The sequence below is a fragment of the Populus nigra genome, chromosome 4, assembly GCF_951802175.1.
Source record: "Populus nigra chromosome 4, ddPopNigr1.1, whole genome shotgun sequence".
NCBI classification, from domain to species: domain Eukaryota; kingdom Viridiplantae; phylum Streptophyta; class Magnoliopsida; order Malpighiales; family Salicaceae; genus Populus; species Populus nigra.
In genome coordinates, this window is record NC_084855.1 from 24,887,922 (window position 1) to 24,909,827 (window position 21,906).

Here is a 21,906-nt window from a genome sequence, read left to right on the forward strand (position 1 = left end):
AAAAAAAAAACAACTTGATTCAACCTGGGTTAACCTATCCAATGCATGACTTTGATCATAAGATTGAGATAACCTTATAGAGAGCAAATCAAAATAAATTATTAAGCTCAATTTTTAATCGACCATGTCGTACCCAACGTTAAACAATCTATAAAAAAAATTAATTAAAAAAATAATACAAAAAATAAGTCAAATCAACTTGGATTAATCTGTTAAATATTATTTCCGACTCATGAGGTCAAGATAACCTAATAAAAAATAAACTAAAATAAATCATGAAACATAATTTCTAATCAAACACAATATTAAATGATGAGATTGAGAAGAAAAAAATCAATTAAAAAAAATCGAGTCAATTTGGTTTACCCGTTAAACTTTTGACTCGAGTCATAATACATGGATAACCCAATAAAAAGCAAATTCAATATTGAAGGACCCTTGACCCGGGTCTTGAGGCTGAGATAATATTTTATAAATTAAAATTTTAAAATTAACCCAATTTAACCAATGTAAAATATCAAAACTTGCAATCCTAATCATAAGATCAAGATATCCCTACATAAAGTTGAACAAAACAGATTATGAAGATCAATTTTCAACCAACTCAATATGAATAATGGAATAAAAAAAAATCAATTAAAAAAAAACATAAAAACCTAATTCAACTCAAGTTAATCCGTTAAGCATTGTTCTCGGTGTTGAGGTCAAAAAAACCTAATAGAAAGTAAATAAAACAAATTATAAGACTTAATTCTCAATCAATCCAAAATTAAAGAATATATTTTAAAAAAATTGATTAAGAAAAAAAACCTGAGTTAATTAGGTTAATTCATTAAACTCGTGATCCGATCGAGAGAGAGAGTATGATAATCTCGTAAAAATGAATTTAATATTAAATAATAAAATTAAAAAAAAACATTGACTTGAAAAAAAAAAAAGGAAAGGAAAAGAAAAGAAAAGAAGGAGAAGTGCTTCTTCTTTTAATTTTGTTTTTAATGTTGATAATTTAGCTAGAAATCAGCTAACAAGGTCGTGGATGCTACAAGTCAAGAATAACCTAAAAAAAAAAAACCCATCCTCTGATCCGAAATATCTTATGTCTCGCACCTTAGATTTAGCAAAACTAGCATAGATTCCAGCTAACTTCCCTACAATATTTAGATCCAGACACCAAAGATCTGCAATTCCACTGTACAAAATATGTCAACAGCAACACACTGATACACAACTTTGTCAAGCTTCTTCAATGGCAAATACCCACCAAGGCAAGTTGTTCCTTTTCCTCTATTTGCTTTTCATTTCTTGTTCCCCGTCTAGAATTTTCGCAGACTCTAGCTCCGTCTCAACCCAGCAAGAGCTCGAGCATGATATCCACTATGCTCCTTATCGTGAACGCGAGACTGACTCTAGAATTGAGCTTAATCAACAAGAAGTTTTATTAAATAAACTTGAACAACTAGTGAGGAACCTCAGTGAAATAGTTGCTAAATTAGAGCCTAAATTATCTGAGTTACCAAAAGTAGCATCTGTTGATAGAGAACAGAATCAAGAGCCAGAAAGGGTTAATCGGGGAAGTTTTGATGGTAAGAGATTGGTTCAAAAAGTTGAAGAAGAAGGATTAGAGGCCAAGACTAGAGATGGAGAGAGAGTGGGGGCTGTTTCAGTTACAAAGTACAGTCCATTTTGGTCAGAGAGGTTTCAATTCGTGTCTGCTGTGAAATTAGATTCTGATGCAACTTGTATCCATGTTTTGCCATTTAGAGATTATGAGGGGCTTAGCAAGTATGTAGCTGTTGGTGATGATAGAGGGAGGGTTTATGTGTTTTTAAGGAATGGGGATGTTGTGGTTGAGTTTTACACAATGTCTTCTTCACCAATTACAGCTATGGTTTCGTATTTATCGGCTTATAGGAATGAGAGTACTGTGGTAACAGGGCATCAGAATGGGGCAGTTTTGGTGCATAAACTTCGTGATGTGTCGAACGGGGAGGATTGGAGCACAATTTCTATGGAAAATGTTGGTAAGTTTGCGTTCCTTGAGAATGGGGAACAAGGTTCACCTATAAGTATCTTGGAAGTGCATCATGTCGGCAGATCAAGGTATATCTTGTCATCGGATGTTAGTGGGGTGATTAGGGTTTTTAGGGAAAATGGGACTGTTCATGGTTCTGCTATTCCCACAAGTAGACCACTTGCATTCTTGAAGCAAAGGCTTTTGTTTTTGACAGAAAGTGGTGCAGGGTCAATAGATTTGAGGAGCATGAAAGTCAGAGAATCTGAATGTGAAGGTTTGAACCAAACTCTTGCTCGGAATTATGTTTTCGATGCCACTGAACGGTCTAAAGCATATGGATTTACATCAGATGGGGATTTGATTAATGTATTGTTGTTAGGGGATATAATGAACTTCAAATGCAGGGTCAGATCCAAGAGAAAATTCGACATGGATGGACCTCTTGCCTTACAATCGATTAAGGGCTACTTGTTTGTTGTTAACGAAGAGAAGGTTTTTGTGTACAATGTTTCATCTCAGCATTATGTTAGGGTTGGGGGGCCTCGCCTTCTCTTCTCTGCTCTTCTGGATGAGATCAAATCATCATTTCTGAATTATCAGTCTGCAGATGCAAACATCGAGAGAAGAAGGGTGATACCATTAATTGCGAGCGACCGTGAAAAACTTCTTGTTCTTGGCCTCGGGAGTGGGTATGTGGGAATGTATCGTTCTAACCTTCCAATATTTAAAGGAGAATTCAACACAATGCTATGGACAAGTCCCGTGTTGTTCTTCATACTCTTTCTGTTTGGAGCATGGCAATTCTTTGCCAAGAAGAAGGAAGCACTTACATCGTGGGGGCCTGACGATCCTTTTAGCTCCACATCTGCTACAACTGGAGCTCCATTAGGGTCGTCGGCCTCTGCAGACAGGTCATTTGTAGATTCATCTTCAAGAAGCAGTGATATGATGGACTTAAGGGCTAGTGGACTGAGACCTCCATCAAGGAGGTATCCTTCTCCTTCTCGATACCCCGGGGGAGCAACCAGTTCCTTCAGGCCGAGTTCTGCTGATGCCAATGCTAGACCTACTTCTGTTGATCCCAATTACAGAGCATCTTCAGAGCTAAAATTTAGGGGTCCAGCCCTGGAATCTACAGGTTACCCTAAAAGAAGGGAGAATCTATATGCAAACAATCAAGTTGTGGATGATAGCAATTGAGTTACAGGATAAATTTGCTGTAACATTCCAACTTGTGGTGTTGGTATTCTTTTTAGATTCGTCCTTGGACTGTTCTTCTGCATTACCAGCGCCGTTTGAGCCTTCAGTGTTGTAACTTAATTAGCCTGTAGTCGCACTCGCACAAGGTTAATAATAATGGATAAGATGTTATTCCCATGTCATGGAGACTAGTCTTTACCTGATCTAACTTGCCCCCCAGCACAAGATTAAAGATTACGCACTGTTTGTTTGTGAGCTTTAAACTGTGTTTTAAAAGTATGATGGATAGCTTGATAAAATATTAAATATTAAATTGATGTTTTTTAATATATATTTTTTAATATATATTTTTTAATATCTTTGATGTCCTAATATAAAAAAAAATTTATTTTAATATATTTTTAAATAAAAAAAATCTTTAAAAGATATTTTAAATCACAGCAACAATCACGTATTAAACCCTTCAAATTTGATACAACTGTCGAGCATCCTGATTTGGATTTGAAAACATATCACATCCACAATCTTAAGAGGAATGCGAGTTGGAGTTTGTTCGTCCCCTAACACTGTACTTTTAGTTGTTGTTTAAGAAAAAAAACATTTAGTTTTTATTTTAATAATTATTTTAGAAAACATCAATTCTAATGTTATCTTTGATGAAATCACGCCTATTTATATATTTGATACTGTGATGTAATTTTTTTAATGTATTTTTTAATAGAAAATAATCAATATAATATTTTTTTAATTTTTTTAATTTTAATATCAGTACATTAAAATCATCTAAAAATATTAATTTAATATATTTTCATGTAAAATAAATTAAAAAAATTATAACAAAAAAACACAGATAATTATAAAATACTAGATATTTACCCGTATTTCACTGCGGGTCAAATATTTTTTTTTAAATTAAAAAATTGTAGACATAAGCTTTTTCAACATGTTTTTGTATTTTTTTAAATGAAAATAAAAAAATTTATGCATATATATAATCAAATAAATCGAGAGCTATGCGTGCTAATAAATGAAAAAAACCATAAACGATAACTACAAATAAAAATAAAAATAAAAAAATTAAGAAACAAATATAAAACAAGATATTTAATTTCTCAAGATGAGATATTTATTATGTTGTGTTTGCTAAATTTGTTTACTAAAATAATATTTTTATTCAAGCAAACAATAATAGAAATAGAGATATAAATTAAATTGATTAAATAAAATAAAAAGAGAAAAAAACACAATACAAAATTGTACATATTAGAAATATTATCTGAAAATAATATTTTTTTTTATTTTCAAAAATAAAATTCATATAAACAAAAGATAAAAAAAATATAGATGAATCTTAAAAACTCTTTAAATTTTAAATGCATAACCAAAAATATAATTATCATTTAAAAGATGCTCTCTAAACAAAATAAAAAAAAGAACATGTATTAATCTAAATATAAATAAATAGAAAAATTAGAGAAGAACCATATAAAAAAGCATTGATTTTAAAAAAGAATAAAAAAAATATTTTAGAAAAACAAAAAAGAAATAAGCAAAAGCCATGAGCTACTAGGCTTGATCCATTTTGTCAGGGCACACAACTGAGCCTTTATTTATTTTTTGCTGTATCTAGGAAAAAAAACATGTCATCTTACTAATTTTATTTGATCAGATTTCAGTCAATGTGATAGCTTAAAAATCATAGCTTACGTTTTTTTGATCCAAAAATTAGTATTTGAACCAAATTTTGACCAAAAACATCTAAAAACACATTTGGAACCATTACAAACTATGACGTAAAAAAACTGTATAAAAAACTAAAATCAACCCAAAATTAAAAATTAAACCGAACTCATATATATTTTTTCTTGAACTTTAAAGTTAAAAAAACTAATATGAAATCTCTTCATCAAATGAAACCATTTAATATAAACAACAATTGTTTTGATGGTATAAATTAGTGTCAATAATATTTTTCTCTTTCTATTGTCGAAATCTAGCGACCCCCTCTCATCTTTCAGGAACTAAAAAAATAAAATAATAAGTTTTTATATCAAAATTAAATTTGAAAAAAATTAAAGTATCAAAAACATATAATTTGTGTTATTTTGAAAATTAAAGAACTAAAATATATTTTTATTAAAACTTTTGGAATACTATTTATATTTGAATCCCTTTTCATTTGAGTTATTATTCTTTGAATCCCGTACTTAACTAAGAAATCATAAGCACCTAAAATAAAACTTCAAAAAACAAAATAAATTGTCAAAAAAAATACTCTGTGGGTCAGTGGGTGCATGAACAGTGCTGGTATCCTTCGCGTTTTAATATCTAGTATAATATGTGTTCGGTGTTGATTACTGCACATGTATAATCCCCTCCACCGATGAATCCACGTGTCCTCCACTTGATGTTGAGAGCACTAAGAGAAGACTCTATCCAATCCTAGTGGAAGGATACCAATGCCATACTCAGCGGACCAGAATTTAGATAACTCAAGGTAGAAGAAAGTGATACTTATACACTAAGATTAAATATTTTGTTTTTAATTTCATATTATGGGTATTTTTTTTTTGTTGATAAACATAATAAAACCCATTCACATTTTATACCCTAAAATTAAATACTTGATGTCGAACATGACAAACTAGATTCTATTTCCACCTTATAAAAAAGAAAAAGAATTCTATTTTTTAAAAAAGAAAATAATTAAATTATTTTCCGTCCTAAAACGAACGATTAAAGCGGATTACGGGTTTGAATGGGATCTAATCTAATCCATAATCACCCCTCATATTTAAACTCTGTGTTTCTATGTATATATAAAAAAGTAGAGAATTTTCTCTCAAGTTTCTCTCTTCTATGGAAATGGAATTTCCTTAGATTTCCAGCAGGTAGAAGAGAGAAACTCAAACTTTTTACAGATCGCATTTCCACGGATCATCGAGGACATGGTGAGAAGCTTTGTATCTTTATTTCTGATTTATTTAATAATTTCAATTATTCCCTTTTCAATTATTTCCTAATCATAAAACCGAACTCCACAGTCACAAAAAAAGATTTTTTTTTTGTTTTAAAAAAAGGCTTGCCTAACATAAGAATAATAGTATATTATGTTTTGACGCTCTCTCTCAAAGTTTGAATAGAACAAAGCAAACCAACGAACCACCAGAAACGACCCTTCCTTACTCTTGCGTGGGCGTTTCAATTCAATCCTAACTAACTAACTTTGGCTTGTATCTCCATTGGCTCTGTCCTTTTTTTTAGTTTCCGTTACAAAAAGATCGCAAGAGCAAAACGAGTGTCAACTGGTTTGTTACCTTTTTTCTCGAAGAAATTTCTAAGATGACGGAACCGAGCAGCGAAGAATTAACAGCAGAGGCTACTAATGGAATTCCAACGGGGCTGAATCGGATTAAGACTCGACGAGTATCATCGAAGGAACAACTGAGCTCAAAACCTGACGAGTTGACTGAGTCTAAGACTCATGTCGTAGCTTCTTCAAGGCCTCCTGTGAAGGATAAACAGAAACCGATGGCTCAGGGTCGTGGAAAGAGCGCTTCTTTCAAAGCAGGTCCGATTTTATTTTATTTTAAAGTTCAGATTGATTTTGTTCCGTTGTTTTTGGTGTTAATTATGTATAGTTAAGATGAATCTTAATTAAAATTAGTAGTCAGTAAAGAAGGATAAGCTAATTTATTTACTAGAGATAGAAACGAAACTCAGCTGTTTTTTTTTTTCCTTTTTTTTTGGATGAAGGAAATGAAAGCCAGCTCGTTATTTACTATATATATATATATATATATATATATATATATATATATATATTAAGCAGTAATACAATTAAAATAGGAATCCGATTGGCGGAACTGTGTAAAATTGATTTGATCAATTCCTAGTTGATTGAGATTTTTCAAGCTGCAAAGCAATTTTCAGGGTTAATTAGTTGCGTGGGTATTAATGATGACAACTCATCTGAACAAGTTATAGGGAATGCTCAACTGATGAAATTTTTGTTGAAGAGAATGTTACTGTAATAAGGTGATAACGAGGAAAACGTGAGGGGATTGGTGTGAAATTTTAGTTTTTGTGTTCTTTTATGGAGTCCCACTATAGAGGCATGTGCTTGTGTGAAATTATCAAATGTTTAAGGCTCACGAGAAGTTAGGTCAAAATAAGAGTTGACAGCATGGCTTATGGTTCTTTTCTTGATGGAGCTTAAAGAAGGTACTGAGGATGGTTTTTATGGATAAGAACTAATTGTGAAGTACTTTTTTTTCTTCGCTGATAAATGAATTATTTGGCGAGGGAGACACTGCAGAGCTGAAGAAATTGATTTAAGGTCTAATTGGATTCTGTTAGTTGGATATCGAGCATAATCTATAAAGATGGATATGCCTGCATAATGGCTAGTTAAAATGTAGTGATGTCCTTGTTTGCCAAGACTAAGTTTTTAGTTTTTGTCCTTGGCACTAGCAGGATCAAATATATTGTTCTTCCTCTTGTTGATGGCCCTCCTGGAGTGGTGGTAGGTAAACCATATCCCCTTCCTTTCTTATTAGGAATGAACGAGATATGGTTTCCTTTTAAGGTTATGCCATATGGTGACATCTGTTCCAATAGATTGGAATCCTATACTTGTTGGTGAAAAGCTAATATTTTAGTCCAGGGAAATTTCTTTGAAGGCTTTCTACAGATTCACTTTCCTTCTGTGATCATTTGTGTAAAATAAGATATCTGTTTTTAGTGAACAATTCAATCTGATACCACACTGCTGTTTATTTCTTGAATTGAAATAACTTTCTATTTTCATGTTCTTTGAAGATTCCCGTAAAGGAAAGAGCATAGCTCAATGGATCACATCTTATTTATCAAAGGAATCCATTCAAGTTATTAATGATGTTTCTCCAAATGTTGAGGTGAGCCTGGGGTTAGCATCCTTCTGAGGTTTGTTTGTAGTACTTCTATGCTTGATTGGACTCTGTACTTTAGTGGAAGCACTAATTAAGCACGCATCTTCTTCGGCAGGAGGGGAATTTGGAAGCTAAGACGCCTGATAGAAAGGAGCGTGCAGGAACTGAATTTACCAGTGGATGCAATTATTTAAACGAGGAAATTTCTTCATCAGAGAATCCAAACCGGAGTAAAGTGTCAAAAGGCTTAAAAAGCTTTTCCCATGAATTAGGACCAAAGGGTGGCATTTCTCCTGCCCAACCACGGGCTCATAGCTACAGTGATTTGAAGGTATACTTAAAGAATAATTGATTAGGTGATGCATAATTTTTTTTTTTAATGGTAGCATCAATTTCTTAGTCATATTTCAACAGACTGTTACTTCAACAGGTTATTAACTTCCCGTTTCTCAATGGGCCATTGTTGATCTCTTATGACCCATATATTCTAAATTATCTCTCTGAGAGATGACGGTTATATCATATAAAAAGTGACTACTGGTATGCCATAAACAGATTAAAACCCCATTCGAAAGATTCTTGAATTATTTGCATTGTCTGTGAAACAAAAGGAGACTTCTCTGTTATGTATGTGCTTCTTTGATGAAAATCTTAATTCACTCTATTGACTCTATGCATCAAGAATAATTTTACTACTTTCTTTCTCTCTATCTCATGAGTTGATAACAGGAGCTGTTGGGTTCATTGCATTCAAGATTTGATGCTGCTAAAGCAGTAGCAAACACAGAGCTGGCTAGTTTAATCGGGGATGCCATGGATGTCCTTGAGAAAACTGACTTCTCCTTGCAAGAAGAGCAGAAATTGGCTGTAGATCTTCTGACACTGTCTCGATTCTGTATGGAGATGAAGTGTTCACAGTTTCGTACGAAATGTGAAGACATTGTTCAAGATCTGACAGAGAAAAGGCAACAGTGTCAAACAGGAATCCTCAAGTGGCTGTTTACTCGCATGCTTTTCATATTGACACGCTGCACAAGGCTATTACAGTTCCAGAAAGACAGTGAACCAATTGATGAGAAATCTCTTCGTAAATTGAAAAAATGTCTGGAAAGTGTCCCTTCTGTTGAAATGAGCTGGGCTGCCAAGCGTGGGATTGCTGATTCTGATAGTGGTTATGCTTTAAATCAGAAAGTTGATGTAAAGCAAAAGTTGCAGGGACAAATTGCTGCGTCTTCTCTCCCTGCAGAAATATATTGCTGCTCTGAACAGCCAACTGATCAGAGTGACTTGAATTCCAACAAGGATTCTCTGTTTTTGGAACAAAAGTTGCAATCACAAAAATCCAAAAATGACTCAGTTTCACAAGTGCAACATTTTTGTCAGGGCAATAACAGTTCTGCTGGGAATATTAGTTACAATCAGAACTGTAGTTCGCTTCATGAGCAGGGACAAAATTTAGATGATCCTATTGACAACCAGGGGCGAGTTCTAGACGGATCTGATTTAGTAATCTGTAGGATATGCGAAGAAATTGTTCCAATTTCTCATCTCGAATCCCATTCTTATATATGTGCATATGCAGATAAATGTGACTTAAATTTCCTAGACATAGATGAACGCCTCTCAAACCTTGAAGAGATACTGGAGCAGATTATCGACTCGCGCAATATGAATTTTCATCCATCATATGGCAGTCCTGAAAATTTGAGAGTACAAAGTACAAACTCTGTCATTACTGAAGGTCAGTCTCCCAAAATAAGTGAATGGAGAAATAGAGGCGTTGAAGGGATGTTTGAGGACATACATGAGATGGACACTGCGTTTATAGATGATTCTCACTCCCCCTCTGTTAACTTTAAAGGCCACTTGGGTGCAAAGTTACCCTACCATGGTGCATCCTCACCAGCTGGGAGCATGACATCGATTTCCTCCGCAAATACCCCCAGGGCTGGTCATTTTGATTCCTTCTGGTTAGAGCACAACAATCCTCCTGAGCTAGAAGATGTCCAGCAGGTTAGTTGGTTCTAGCAGAAGTTTTTTATTTAGAAAACCTTCTTCTATCTCAGAAATGAAACTTACATGGAGAACAAAGTTAGATTCTGAGACTGCACAATCTACTTCACCAGCAATATCATTTATCAAGAATTGGTTTTACTTTCCATTTTAGAGGTTATCTTGTGTCACTCACTTGTAGCCATTGATTCAACAGCTTAATCAAGCTTTGAATTTGTCATGGTTGCAATTGAAAAAAAACTAATTCTAGAGAAAAATGTAGAAACAATCTTAAGTTGGTGGCCAACACCCTTCACTTGTTTGAAGCTCGACCTAGTTTGAGCATTTGAGGTTTGTAATCATGTCATGGATGGTTATGTTACTTTAATGGGGTATCAAACTTTCTTTTTCTCCTAAATTGGATCATTCATGGCAGCCAACTCTCCATGATAGCAGTTTTTGAAAGTCACAACTTGTGCTATGCATTTAGTGTTTAATGATGGCATCCTTATCAATTCTTTCTTTTGAGATTATTTTATGGCAGTGAAGCATGTTAACTATTCTTTCTGGTAATTTATTAGCATTTCTTTTAGTATATTTATTAGTATTTTTCAAGCATTCAGTTCTTGTTCCTTATAGACATAGTTATTCTTACAAGGTTAAATGAAGACTGAATCTGCACTTTATCATATTCTTTTTTTTTCCGGCAGATGATTGACCTAGCAGACATAGCACGCTGTGTGGCAGGCACTGATCTTTCAAAAGAAGGGTCATCTGAATTTTTGCTCGCTTGTATGCAAGATTTGCAGGATGTTTTACAGCATAGCAAACTCAAAGCTCTTGTAATTGACACTTTTGGAGGCCGAATAGAGAAACTTCTGCGGTAATTCAAGAGTATTTGAAAGAGATTTCTTATATTACTACAACCCTCAAGTTGTTGAATTATTCATGTCAAATTTCCTATGACATATGCAGGGAAAAGTATATACTTGCTTGTGATTTAATGGATACAAAAAGTCCAATTATTGATGAGAGATCTAAGGAAAACTTGAGACTTCCATTTGATAATGCATCTCAAAGCAGTGCGGCATCGACACCTGTGCATGTATCAAATAAAGAGCGGACGAGCATTGATGATTTTGAAATCATTAAACCAATTAGTAGAGGTGCCTTTGGAAAAGTCTTTCTTGCACGCAAACGAACTACAGGAGATCTATTTGCAATAAAGGTAAAAAATCAATGCCAACCCCAGCTGGTTTGCAAGTAAGGCATATGCAAGTTGTTCTTTGTATGGAAATTTTGCAGCAAGCTCCATGTTTCTAATTGATTTGTGCTCAATGTTAAAAAAATGGAGGCCTATGCATAAGTACACAAGCTACATGTTGGTACCAGGTTGATGAGTTGAGACAGAAAAGGTCTGATGCAGCACCTGATTATATAAATGAATACGTACCATTGCAGCAAAATGACATTTTTTTCTTGAACTTGAAGGCACTACAGAGTGTAGAAAAAGGCTAAAAAATCATGGATCAAGTTGGGGAGGTTAGGAGAATTAGCTAAGCTAGGCGGTAATTAAGGTTTAGCTGTATGAGCTAGAAATGTGACTTTAATATGTGCATTTTAATGTGTTCTCCACCTTATTGCTAATGTAAAACAATTATCACCTATCAGCTCTACCAAACAAAGCCTTAAATCTTAGCAGTTTAATTCTACCCATATCACTTATTGAACAATGGGTCATTATGGAAGCTACGCAGCTTGGTGTAATCTATAAATCTTTGTGTTCTTCATAGATCTTTGTCGAAGTACTAAAAAGCATCTCTATTTATCCATTATTCTCATGGAATGTACCAGCAAGTAATTTCTCTACAAATTTTGCATTTCTGTTTTCCATTATTGGTCAACTATTTTGGTATATATTCTCATAATATAATGCCTTTTGTAGGTGCTCAAGAAATTGGATATGTTACGCAAGAATGATGTTCAGCGCATATTAGCAGAGCGTAACATATTGATAACAGTTCGGAATCCATTTGTGGTAATGTTCAAGTCTTGATTGCTTTCGTATTTACATTGAACTTGAGCACTTCCACAACCCCTTTTATTGGTCGTTTCCATACCTTCTTGAACCTGCTTTCTATCATTAGCTAGCCAATTAAAAATGATGGTCAATATTTTGTTTCTAGAACTTCTGAACCTCTGTATTTGAATGGGCTATAAAAACATGGGTCTTATCATTGCAGGTTCGATTTTTTTATTCATTCACCTGCAGAGATAACCTGTATCTCGTTATGGAGTATCTTATTGGAGGTGATCTATACTCTTTGCTGAGAAAAGTTGGTTGCCTTGAGGAAGATATAGCTCGTATATATATTGCAGAACTGGTCTGTTAGAACAAAATCATGAATGTCTTTATATGCTTATTTAAGTTCTGTATCTCAACTTAAATAGCTTATGTCTGTTCCAGGTTCTTGCTTTAGAGGATCTCCATTCTCATGGAATTGTGCATCGTGATCTGAAACCAGACAATATATTGATTGCACATGATGGGCACATCAAGGTCTGGTCTTTAAAGTTCACTACTGTTTCTACATGTACAAATTGATAAAATCATTAATAAGCCATATTTGCATGTGTCTCCTTGGAATGTGTGCATCTGTGCAGGTGGTGGATGTGAGCACATACACTGTGTGCATTTTTGATGATGCGCACTTGCATAAATAATTGTTGTTCTCAATCCGCTCGCATGGGGGATAATAGTTTATATTTATATATATTCTCTTGGTTGCAGAATTGACCTAGTGCACTTTCAAAGTTGCTTTTGCGCATATATTATTGCGCTTTTTAGGAACTGGAGTATTGAATGAATCTATTGGCTAAAACATTTGGAAACATCCTTTTAGTTTTCTTGCCAGATAGGTGATTCCCATCTAATATGCATCAAATAAAATGTCCATATTTATCCCTATATCTTGTAGTTTTGAGTGTTCTGCATCAGCTTCAGTTCTTGCTACTGGTGATGTACTAATGATTGCGTTTGTGACCAGCTTACAGATTTCGGATTATCAAAAATTGGCCTTATAAACAGCACCATTGATTTATCAGGATCTGATACAGATAGAAATGCATCTTCAGATCCTCCTAATCCAAATGCTCAACAAACAGAGGACAGAAATCGGCACTCAGCAGTTGGGACGCCTGACTATCTTGCCCCTGAAATTCTTCTTGGAACTGAGCATGGTTACTTTCTACCTAAACTAATATTTATATTCATCTCAACTTTACCAGGCAAGTGAAGTTGCCTTCTGGCATTCATGCAGGTTATGCTGCAGATTGGTGGTCTGTTGGAATAATCTTATTTGAATTTATAACTGGAATTCCACCTTTCACTGCTGAACGTCCTGAGGTATGTTTATATTTAAGGTTCTCTTGATTTTCCTCGATGCTGTTAGTGGACATAATTTCTTTATATTACTCTAAAAAAAGATACTCTGTGCTCAAAATTAATTGTGTTAAGTTTTTTGTCTTGTCATGGCCACAGATAATCTTTGACAACATTCTTAATAGAAAAATCCCTTGGCCTTCTGTTCCTGATGACATGTCATATGAGGCCCAAGACTTGATCAACAGGTTGGCAATCAGCTTTGAATTTGTAAGATGTCGATAAATGACTTCTATTTTCTCCATCCCTTGACACAATGGAATTTATCTTAGTTTCTAATTCACCTTTTTTTTTTAAGAAAATGACAAGTGTTCCTATATATTAAATAAGGCTTGGAACTATTACTGACTATGGGATGCTACCACCAGAAGATTATTGATAGCTCAAATAGATAGAAGTCCTGGACAAGAAAAGTATTGATTAATTGGGTAAACATCAATCATAAATTGCAGGGCGATCTTCCCTACTCATTTGATGCTTAAAAACAGGAAGTTGCAGATTTGCAAGTTCAGATCTTCTGCATGCATGTGTTTAGGACAGTGCTTGATAATTTTAGAAGCTTGTATCCTGTAGCTTTAAATAAATTACACCGATAATGAGACTTCTATATACCCTTATATAATTCAGTGTCAACTAAGAATGCGTTTGTTTCTTGGAAAGTTGTTTCCGGGAAACCACTTTTCAAACTTTCCTGTGTTTGTTTCTTGGAAACGGGGCCTAAGGCTCCAGTATAACGCCAAAATCGACTTCTTTGCATAATCATTATAAGCATTCTCATTTTTTTCTCCAAAATTTATGATGTCCAACCATTTATAATTTTTACTCATGGAAACCTGGCAACACCATACCTTAGCTTAACATCACCCTTATCAATGTTATTTTCATATTTATTTTTCATTACCTCGTAGCTTTTCAATTAATGAAATGCAAATTCTACCATTTTGATGTGATGGAGGATTTGTTTAGCATTCACATTTTACTACCTATGCCTTGAAGTTGCTATTTGTGTACACTGTAGTATAAGTTATCATCAAAGAATGGACTCAACTTTACACTGCCATATTACTCATTCAGCTTCAATTCTTTTCTATATAGGTTGATTATTCATAATCCAAGTCAACGGTTAGGAGCAAATGGATCGACAGAGGTTGTATTTTACTGTATACCTTTGTTGATTAAGAATCAAATATTTTCCCTGGGCCACTAAAACTCGAAAGATGACCTAATGAATTTTCAAATTGGCTTTTATTGTGCCTTGCTTATGAAATCTTATAGGTCAAAGCACATCCTTTTTTCAGAGGAGTTGATTGGGACAACCTTGCTCTGCAAAAGGTGTGAATTCATACTGTCATATTCATAATGGGAGGTTTAGATTCATAGTTCTCAAGTTCAAAATGACCAAAAATCATGCTGTCACTCTATTCCCCCTACATTGTCACTTGCATCCTTGCAAGCAGAAGTTTTTGTGGAGTTTATGAGTTACAATTACCTTATTCAAGTCATTTGATGCTGGAACAGGAATCAAAGTTACCCAAAAAAGTTATTTATGTGAAGATTAGGTCAGCCGGAGAATATTACTAATCAAGAATGTGTTGTCTTAAATCTGATTGTATCAAAATCATCCCATTATAATCTCTTCTGGGCTTTTCTTACAATGTAGACAATCCAATATATTCCAAGTGCAAACACCTGACATCATTTGTGCACAGTGAAAATGCTTTCTTCTGAGGCCAAGTTCAACAAGTATACAAGTACTAATCCCGTTTGCTTAGTGGAGCTGTGGCATCAACTAGCTCGCTCCATCCTGTTTTTATGTTTCTATATGTGCATAAAAATATTATGCATGCCTGACTATAAAACTTTGAAAGACACCAGCAAGATTTTTTTATAAATAATTTCGCTGGAATCTGCTGTTTATTGCTAAGTGGAGCTATGGCATCAACTAGGCCACTCCATAATGTTTTTATGTTTCTATATGTGCATAAAAAAATTATGCATGCCTGACTTTAAAACTTTGATAGATACCAGCAAGATTTTTTTTTAAAATAATTTCACTGGAATCTGTTATTTATTGCTAACTTTTCTATCACTAATTTTGTCCATAGGCTGCCTTTGTTCCAAACCCTAACAGTGTAGATGACACGAGCTATTTTGTGTCAAGGTTTCCTCAAATGTCTGTTGGAATGCCAAATGATAATGCTAGTAGCCATTCTGACAGCGACATGCATGACTCATCTTCAAATTCTGGTGTTGAGGTAGGAAACCTAATTTATCTTCATGATTCTGCTAAGTTCTGGGATCTTGCTTGTGCTATTTGAATCAATGGATTTGGTCTGCCCCCCACCCCTCTGGCACAAAACAGGGAACAGGTGGCTGGTCTTTGAAAATATTAGCAGAAGGATGCCTTATATTTATATTTGCAGTAATAGTTGGTTTGATAATTTTTATGGATACTACATCAAGGAGTTATATAAGAATTGGGCATTTATCCATTGCATGATATTGTATTTTCAAGATTTTTACGGCAAAGTCTTTTCATGACAAATTTTATTATCAGCTACAAGTGTTGTTGCATAGACTTGAGTGATTGCATGAAGATTACTTTTTCTGTCGCTAGACTCGCATTAATGGCGCTAATCTAGTCCCTACAACACTTTCTTTTTTTCTTTTTTCTTTGGTCGAGAGCTGATGTCTCTTATCCATTTTCATATGAATGCTAGAAGTCATGATTGCAATTGTTTCATTGTCTTCTATTTCTTTTGCCAGATGGATGAATGTGGTGACCTTGCAGATTTTGATTCTTCTCCACTTGATATCTCATTGATAAATTTCTCTTTCAAGGTAAGCTAACTTGCAAGTTGCTAAAGATGAAATGTTCTAATTTATTGAATTCCTGTACATCGTATGACCAACTTTGAGTGGATATCCAAAAGTTTTAGTACTGAAACCACATGCTTTGCTCAGTCACTCACACGTACTATCCACTAGATGAGAGTTTTGGGGAAAGGGCAGAATAATCATGGGCCTTGTTGGATTATCATGTTCCTGGGTGCTGCTGGCTATAGGGTGTTATCTTTTACACTCTAATTTATTGCAACTGCTGCTATAGCTTGTTTAAACATTTGGATGATGTAAATTTTCATGTTGCAAGAGGCTTGTGAAACATAATTTCAGACTCCCCATGGAAGGTTGTTTGTTTTTTAAACGAGGTCATTGAAGATGTAATTTTGATGCAGAATCTGTCACAATTGGCGTCCATCAATCATGACGTGCTCTTAGGAAAGGATCCTGCAAAGTTCTCTCCATCTAGAGCTGCGCCAAACACATAGTTTACTGCAGTGTTCCGTGATGGATACATTCTTACAGGTAACAGTGTTCATAACGATTATTTGCTAGGGAAATCAAGTGAGAGGAGCAGCAATTGTTACTCAGTCCTCTCCCCCTCGTATAAATCGCAGCTCATAGCTTTGATCATGTAGGAATGAAATGGGAAGATGTCCTTTCTTTTTGTAAATATATAGTTAAATCAAAAGAAAAGCATTATTCTTTTTCATTGCTTTAATTTAGTTGAGAATTCACCGACTGAATTTGTTGGGACGAAAGCAAGCACACCCTGGAAATGTCAGGATTCTCTTTGTTGCGGTCCTGTTTGAGATCGTTACTGAAATCTCTACCTGTATTCTTCTTTTCCTGCTGCTCCAGTTCCATCGATTCAACAGAACATGGAAGGGGGAGGCGGAAAGGACCTGGATGAATGGAACATCAGGGTTTTTATGCAAACTCCATGGTAAAAAGGTTTACGCGGCCATTAACAGCAGATTCTCCAATGGCAGCAGTAGTTGAGTTGAAAAACATTTGAAATGACATCAGAAAGTGCCATGAGGCCATATGGAGCACAAAAGGTCGCAAACAAGGACTTTAACAGCAAGAAGAGTAGAATAAGAACTCTATTGATCTTTCAGTCGACAAGCTAAACACATTGCAAAGAACTGCAAACATTCATACATTTCAAGACATCTCATACAGTAATAACGAAGGCTGCTAGAAAAAGGCCAAACACCAACACATGTTAACAATAAATTACTCAAATGCTGCAAGTTGTGCTGCTAAAAGGAAACGCAGAAACTTCTTGACAAGATAAACAATCAGATAAAACTTGCAAAATTATATAAATTAAGAAATCCGATTTGACCGGGACAGATGTAGTGGCGGATAGAGAATTTATCCGAACCATCTCCCAACCGGGTTTATCTATGAAGAATTGTGGGGAAAAAACACGACCAGATTCTATTTCTAGCCCTAAACAGCCAATCCCTGCCTCCCTCAAGCTCACAATTCACTCGTCACAATCCACAGCAGATCCCTCTGGTTGAGTGCATTCGCCGGCCACCCACCGCTCTTCACTCCCCTGTCCTCATTCCTATAACCTCTTCACCCAAAACAGAAGCATCCAGCGTCTCCAGCACCAACAGGTACTCATTTAGCGGAATAACATTTTGATATTCAATGTTATGGGATGACGGAAATTTTACATCAGTTTTATAGCGCGCTTGAATTAGTTCTTTGGAAATTATCTTCCAATTTGCCGAGAACTGCAAACAACAGTGAATTTTTGTGAAATTGGCTTTTAATACTGAATGTGTATTTTACGAGGCAATTTGAGATTTTGTTGGATTACTGTTTAGTGTCTATACTCAACAGAATTTGCAATCAGTAACTTGTCTTGCTGATACTAATTGATTTTGCTTTAATGTAGCACAAGTTGCCTTTAATCAACAGTTTCTTGATTTTCGATTTGTTTATAGAAATCTTATTTTTATGATGCTTGGAAGATTTTAATTTTCAATATAATGCGGAAGTTTCATGGAGGATTTTAATGATTTTATACAAGGATTTGAAGTTCGAACTATATTTGATGGTCTTATGATCTATAAATGGAGATGTAATTTAATTTAAGCTTGGACTTTATCTTTGAGAAATTGATTTAAAGAAAACCAGATCAGGTCGGGTGCCCAGCTACTAGCTGACCTGGAGTCGGAGACGGGTGGTGGATGCAAATATTCTGAGTCAGAATTAGGTGGTGAAAACCCGTCCCCAATCCGATCCATTGCCATTCCTAGTTGTTTAGCAAAAAAAAAAAAAAGGAAAGAGATTGGCCCGCTTAATTTTCTGATTCTACAGTTTCTGAATATTTTAATTTCTTGCTTGAATTTGTTTTCGTTTGTCTTTAATTTAATTTTGTTTTTGGCTGTTTTTTTTTTATGGAATTGAATCAGTATCCATTTTGTTTTAGACGTATCAAAATTTCTTTAACTTGATTAGGAATTGTACTTGAAATGGTAGGATATTAAACCCGAAGTCAGCTCTTTCAAACATTAACAACGTAATAACCTCTCATCTTTCTCAACAGATCTTTTCAGTATCCTCTTTTATTTGAAGTGACTTTAACAAAATCAGCTTGACTCTAACTGGTTATTTGAAATGACTTTAACAAAATCAGCTCGACTCTAACTGGTTCCCACAAACCTCCTGTAGTTTTCAGGCTCAAGAGCTATGAACTGGGTTCAACGGAAGATCTACCTCTATAATGTCACTTTTGGTCTTTTCATGTTGGATTGGTGGGAGCGTTACCTTTTCAGTATCCTCTTTTATTTTATTTGATCAGATAGATCTGTTTTATTTCATCTTTCTGTTTTAATTCATTTTGAATATATAATTCGAGTTTGTGAGTTCCTAAACTTTGGCAGATATTCTGGTGATCGTGTTGATGTGGTTCATTTTCTACAATGGATCGCGATATGTCACTGACTTTTGCAAGAGGTAAGTGGGATCAATACTCTCACCATCTTTGAATTTGAATCACCAGAAATTCAACTTTTTGAACTTGGAATTCTTTCAGATATAACTTTTTCAAAACTCGATCAATCCCTGCATATCTAACTTGATTTTTCTTTAAAGATTCGATTAGACCAAATCCGAGTCCAGTTGATTTAATATCATATTGGGGGCAATCACTTGTTTGTAGCCACCATAGTTTAGTTGTGTCATAGAGAAGGGATTGGATTAACTGGTCGCAATAGATAGTATACACACCCTTTGAGCTCTGGATATTTGGCATGCTTGAAGAATTCATAGACTGGATTTAATACATTCCTTTGTTAGATTGGATTATTATTCTTTCCACTTGGAAAGGGGTACTAGAATACCCTCATAGAACCATCCAGATCTTTAACAAGATTTATGCTTCCAGTGAAACTGGAAGTTCTAGACTTTGCATCTGGACCTCCCATTGAGTTTCTTTCATCTTAGCCCTTATTTTCGCTCTGTTGAAATCTGGGGATATTAGAAGCTATGCCCATGTATGTTTACAGCAGTACTAGGCCAGTATCTTGAGATTTAGCTGTCACCTGGGAAGTTAGGGCTTTAGTTCAAGCAATCTCGCTGGTCCAGTATCCAATTTGTCAGGAATTTAATGACTTCGGCTCCAAATCCTCAAAAGACAAATCTTTTCTATTATTCTGTTGTCTTTGAATTTTTTACTTCCTACTGCATTCCACACCCCTTCCCCCCCTCTAGTGAGTAAGTTGATACACATACAGATCATTGCCTTGTATATTGAACTAAGCTTTTGTGTTATTGGATTTTAGAATTGAAATAGCAACCTGTAACAGCCAACACGTGTTGTTGGTGTTTTACTAGGATTATTCATAGTAGTAGAAATTTCAATTATATCAGGTTGTCAAGCAATTCCTTGCTCCCAGTACAGGATGCTTTTTCTTCAGTACATCCATTTTTGATTGCCCGAAGTGTTTTGATATTCCATGCATACATTGCTTTTTAGTGTTAGAGATCTCTTTGCTTAGTGCTTGTTGCAAGGTAATGTTATGTGATTGGAGGCCTTTTCTTAATCCTTAACAATCAAGAAGTTCCATAGCTTGCAATTGCCCTCTCTCTGGAACGAAGACTAAACTGCTTTCCCTATGCATTCTGCACTCTGCTTATCTTCTCACACGCCTGACCTTTAAGAGCTTTTCTTTTGTCAGTTTCATCAATTCTTCTAGTAATCTTCGTTTATTGCTTTGATCCCCAACATTTGTTAGGTTTCCCCATACTATCCTGAATTACTTGCTACCTGTCTAGAATGGAACTGCACTGCTAATGGCAATCCATGCACATCTTACATCAACTTTATTTAAGAATTCATTTGGATCAGCAATGTTTCCAAAAATCGTGGATCAGTAAATCGATATTCGATATCCGATGGCTTTGTTTGTATGCAGTGCTACAAACAGTGCGCATGAGTGAACAAAATATTTTTCTTGCTTCTTTATTTCAAAATTTGAATGAGTTGGCATGTGGGAATGATGAACTTCCAGATAGTTATCTGCTTCCGATCTTCAACTTTGATTTGTAAATAATCTTACTCTGTCGTTTGGGTAATCATTCCGTGTCCCCCCGTGCCATGAAATGAAAACATTTTCTAGAGGATTGGTTGGGCCGACGATATCTCCTTTAAAAAATTGGGGAACATAATGTTGCTGTCCAGTCAAAATATTCAAGCAGGCACTGTAAGATGATACTAAAATGCTGCTTCTTGTCCCTAAATTCATTCTTTTTTCTAAGAAATAGAAAATTGCAGTCTGATTCCTCCCCTTGATTTCAGGCACCTAGGGTGAATCCCGGTAACGTGAACGGATCACAAGGGAAAAAGCGATAGTGGCATGCCCCTGGATCTAGTCTGATATGAAAATTTCACCTTTAGTGCTCTTCTTGGGCTTGATTATGCACCATCTTTGTAATGATTACAAATCTCGGTCTTCAATTTTTGCAAGGATTCAAGAATGCATTCTTCTCTACAGTGATCGTGAAACTTTTCCGATCAATTGCAATTGATGGAATTTCGTGTTCATGTAGCTTCACAAACTGAATCTTCCTGGCGTTTCTGTTTGGTACTGTGATACATATATTTTTTAAAAGTATTTTATGCTTTAATACACTTGAAAATACATTAAATATACTGTGCATTAAAATTACTAAAAAAAATCAATTTAATATTTTTCAAGATAAAATACTTTTAACCACTGCAAATTCACAAAATAGATTGAAAAACAATAATGAATTATAGATTTTTTTAACCAAGCTTTCAAGAAAGTTTCAAGTGCAATCTATGCAAAATTATTAATTAACCAAACACTAGAGAAAAAATGCAAACTGCAAGTACGACAAAAACAAACAGAAACTACCAACTGCATACGTGCAGCTTTGAACCTTAAAAAAAAGCATTGCAGCCTGCTGCTGCGAGCTTGGAAATCAGTTCTAACGCCTCGACCAGCAAGTGGTTGCAGAGT

General features: G+C 34.9%; 3 protein-coding genes across 9 annotated transcripts; all 3 read left to right on the plus strand.

Annotated features, from left to right (window-relative positions):
• The first annotated feature begins 1,008 nt into the window (after nt 1–1,008).
• Nucleotides 1,009–3,391, plus strand: LOC133692211 (uncharacterized membrane protein At1g75140). Its single transcript, XM_062112989.1, has one exon. The coding sequence runs from the start codon at nt 1,247–1,249 to the stop codon at nt 3,212–3,214; it is 1,968 nt and encodes a 655-aa protein (XP_061968973.1). The 5' UTR covers nt 1,009–1,246; the 3' UTR covers nt 3,215–3,391.
• A 2,627-nt stretch (nt 3,392–6,018) lies between these two features.
• LOC133692560 (probable serine/threonine protein kinase IRE4) lies at nt 6,019–21,554 on the plus strand. 6 transcript variants are annotated; one of them, XM_062113605.1, is made up of 20 exons: nt 6,020–6,165; nt 6,479–6,785; nt 8,036–8,130; nt 8,240–8,455; nt 8,854–10,137; nt 10,827–10,999; nt 11,092–11,344; nt 12,062–12,154; nt 12,360–12,500; nt 12,584–12,676; nt 13,164–13,356; nt 13,437–13,522; nt 13,658–13,746; nt 14,654–14,705; nt 14,834–14,890; nt 15,664–15,813; nt 16,325–16,399; nt 16,795–18,030; nt 19,306–19,378; nt 21,222–21,554. In XM_062113605.1, exons 1-18 carry the CDS (start codon nt 6,163–6,165, stop codon nt 16,885–16,887), a joined length of 3,453 nt encoding a protein of 1,150 aa, XP_061969589.1. In that variant the 5' UTR covers nt 6,020–6,162; the 3' UTR covers nt 16,888–18,030; nt 19,306–19,378; nt 21,222–21,554. The 6 variants fall into 6 exon arrangements, with proteins under 6 accessions (XP_061969591.1, XP_061969593.1, XP_061969592.1 ...); XM_062113606.1 differs by lacking the exon at nt 6,020–6,165 and having other exon boundaries at nt 6,329–6,785; XM_062113607.1 differs by lacking the exons at nt 16,325–16,399; nt 16,795–18,030; nt 19,306–19,378; nt 21,222–21,554 and having other exon boundaries at nt 6,019–6,165; nt 13,658–13,768; nt 15,664–15,748.
• LOC133692562 (uncharacterized) lies at nt 17,889–21,554 on the plus strand. Of its 2 annotated transcripts, XM_062113611.1 has the most exons (5): nt 17,889–18,030; nt 19,094–19,196; nt 19,306–19,378; nt 21,043–21,126; nt 21,222–21,554. In XM_062113611.1, exons 2-4 carry the CDS (start codon nt 19,112–19,114, stop codon nt 21,089–21,091), a joined length of 207 nt encoding a protein of 68 aa, XP_061969595.1. In that variant the 5' UTR covers nt 17,889–18,030; nt 19,094–19,111; the 3' UTR covers nt 21,092–21,126; nt 21,222–21,554. The 2 variants fall into 2 exon arrangements, with proteins under 2 accessions (XP_061969595.1, XP_061969596.1); XM_062113612.1 differs by lacking the exon at nt 21,043–21,126.
• Nucleotides 21,555–21,906: the final 352 nt, after the last annotated feature.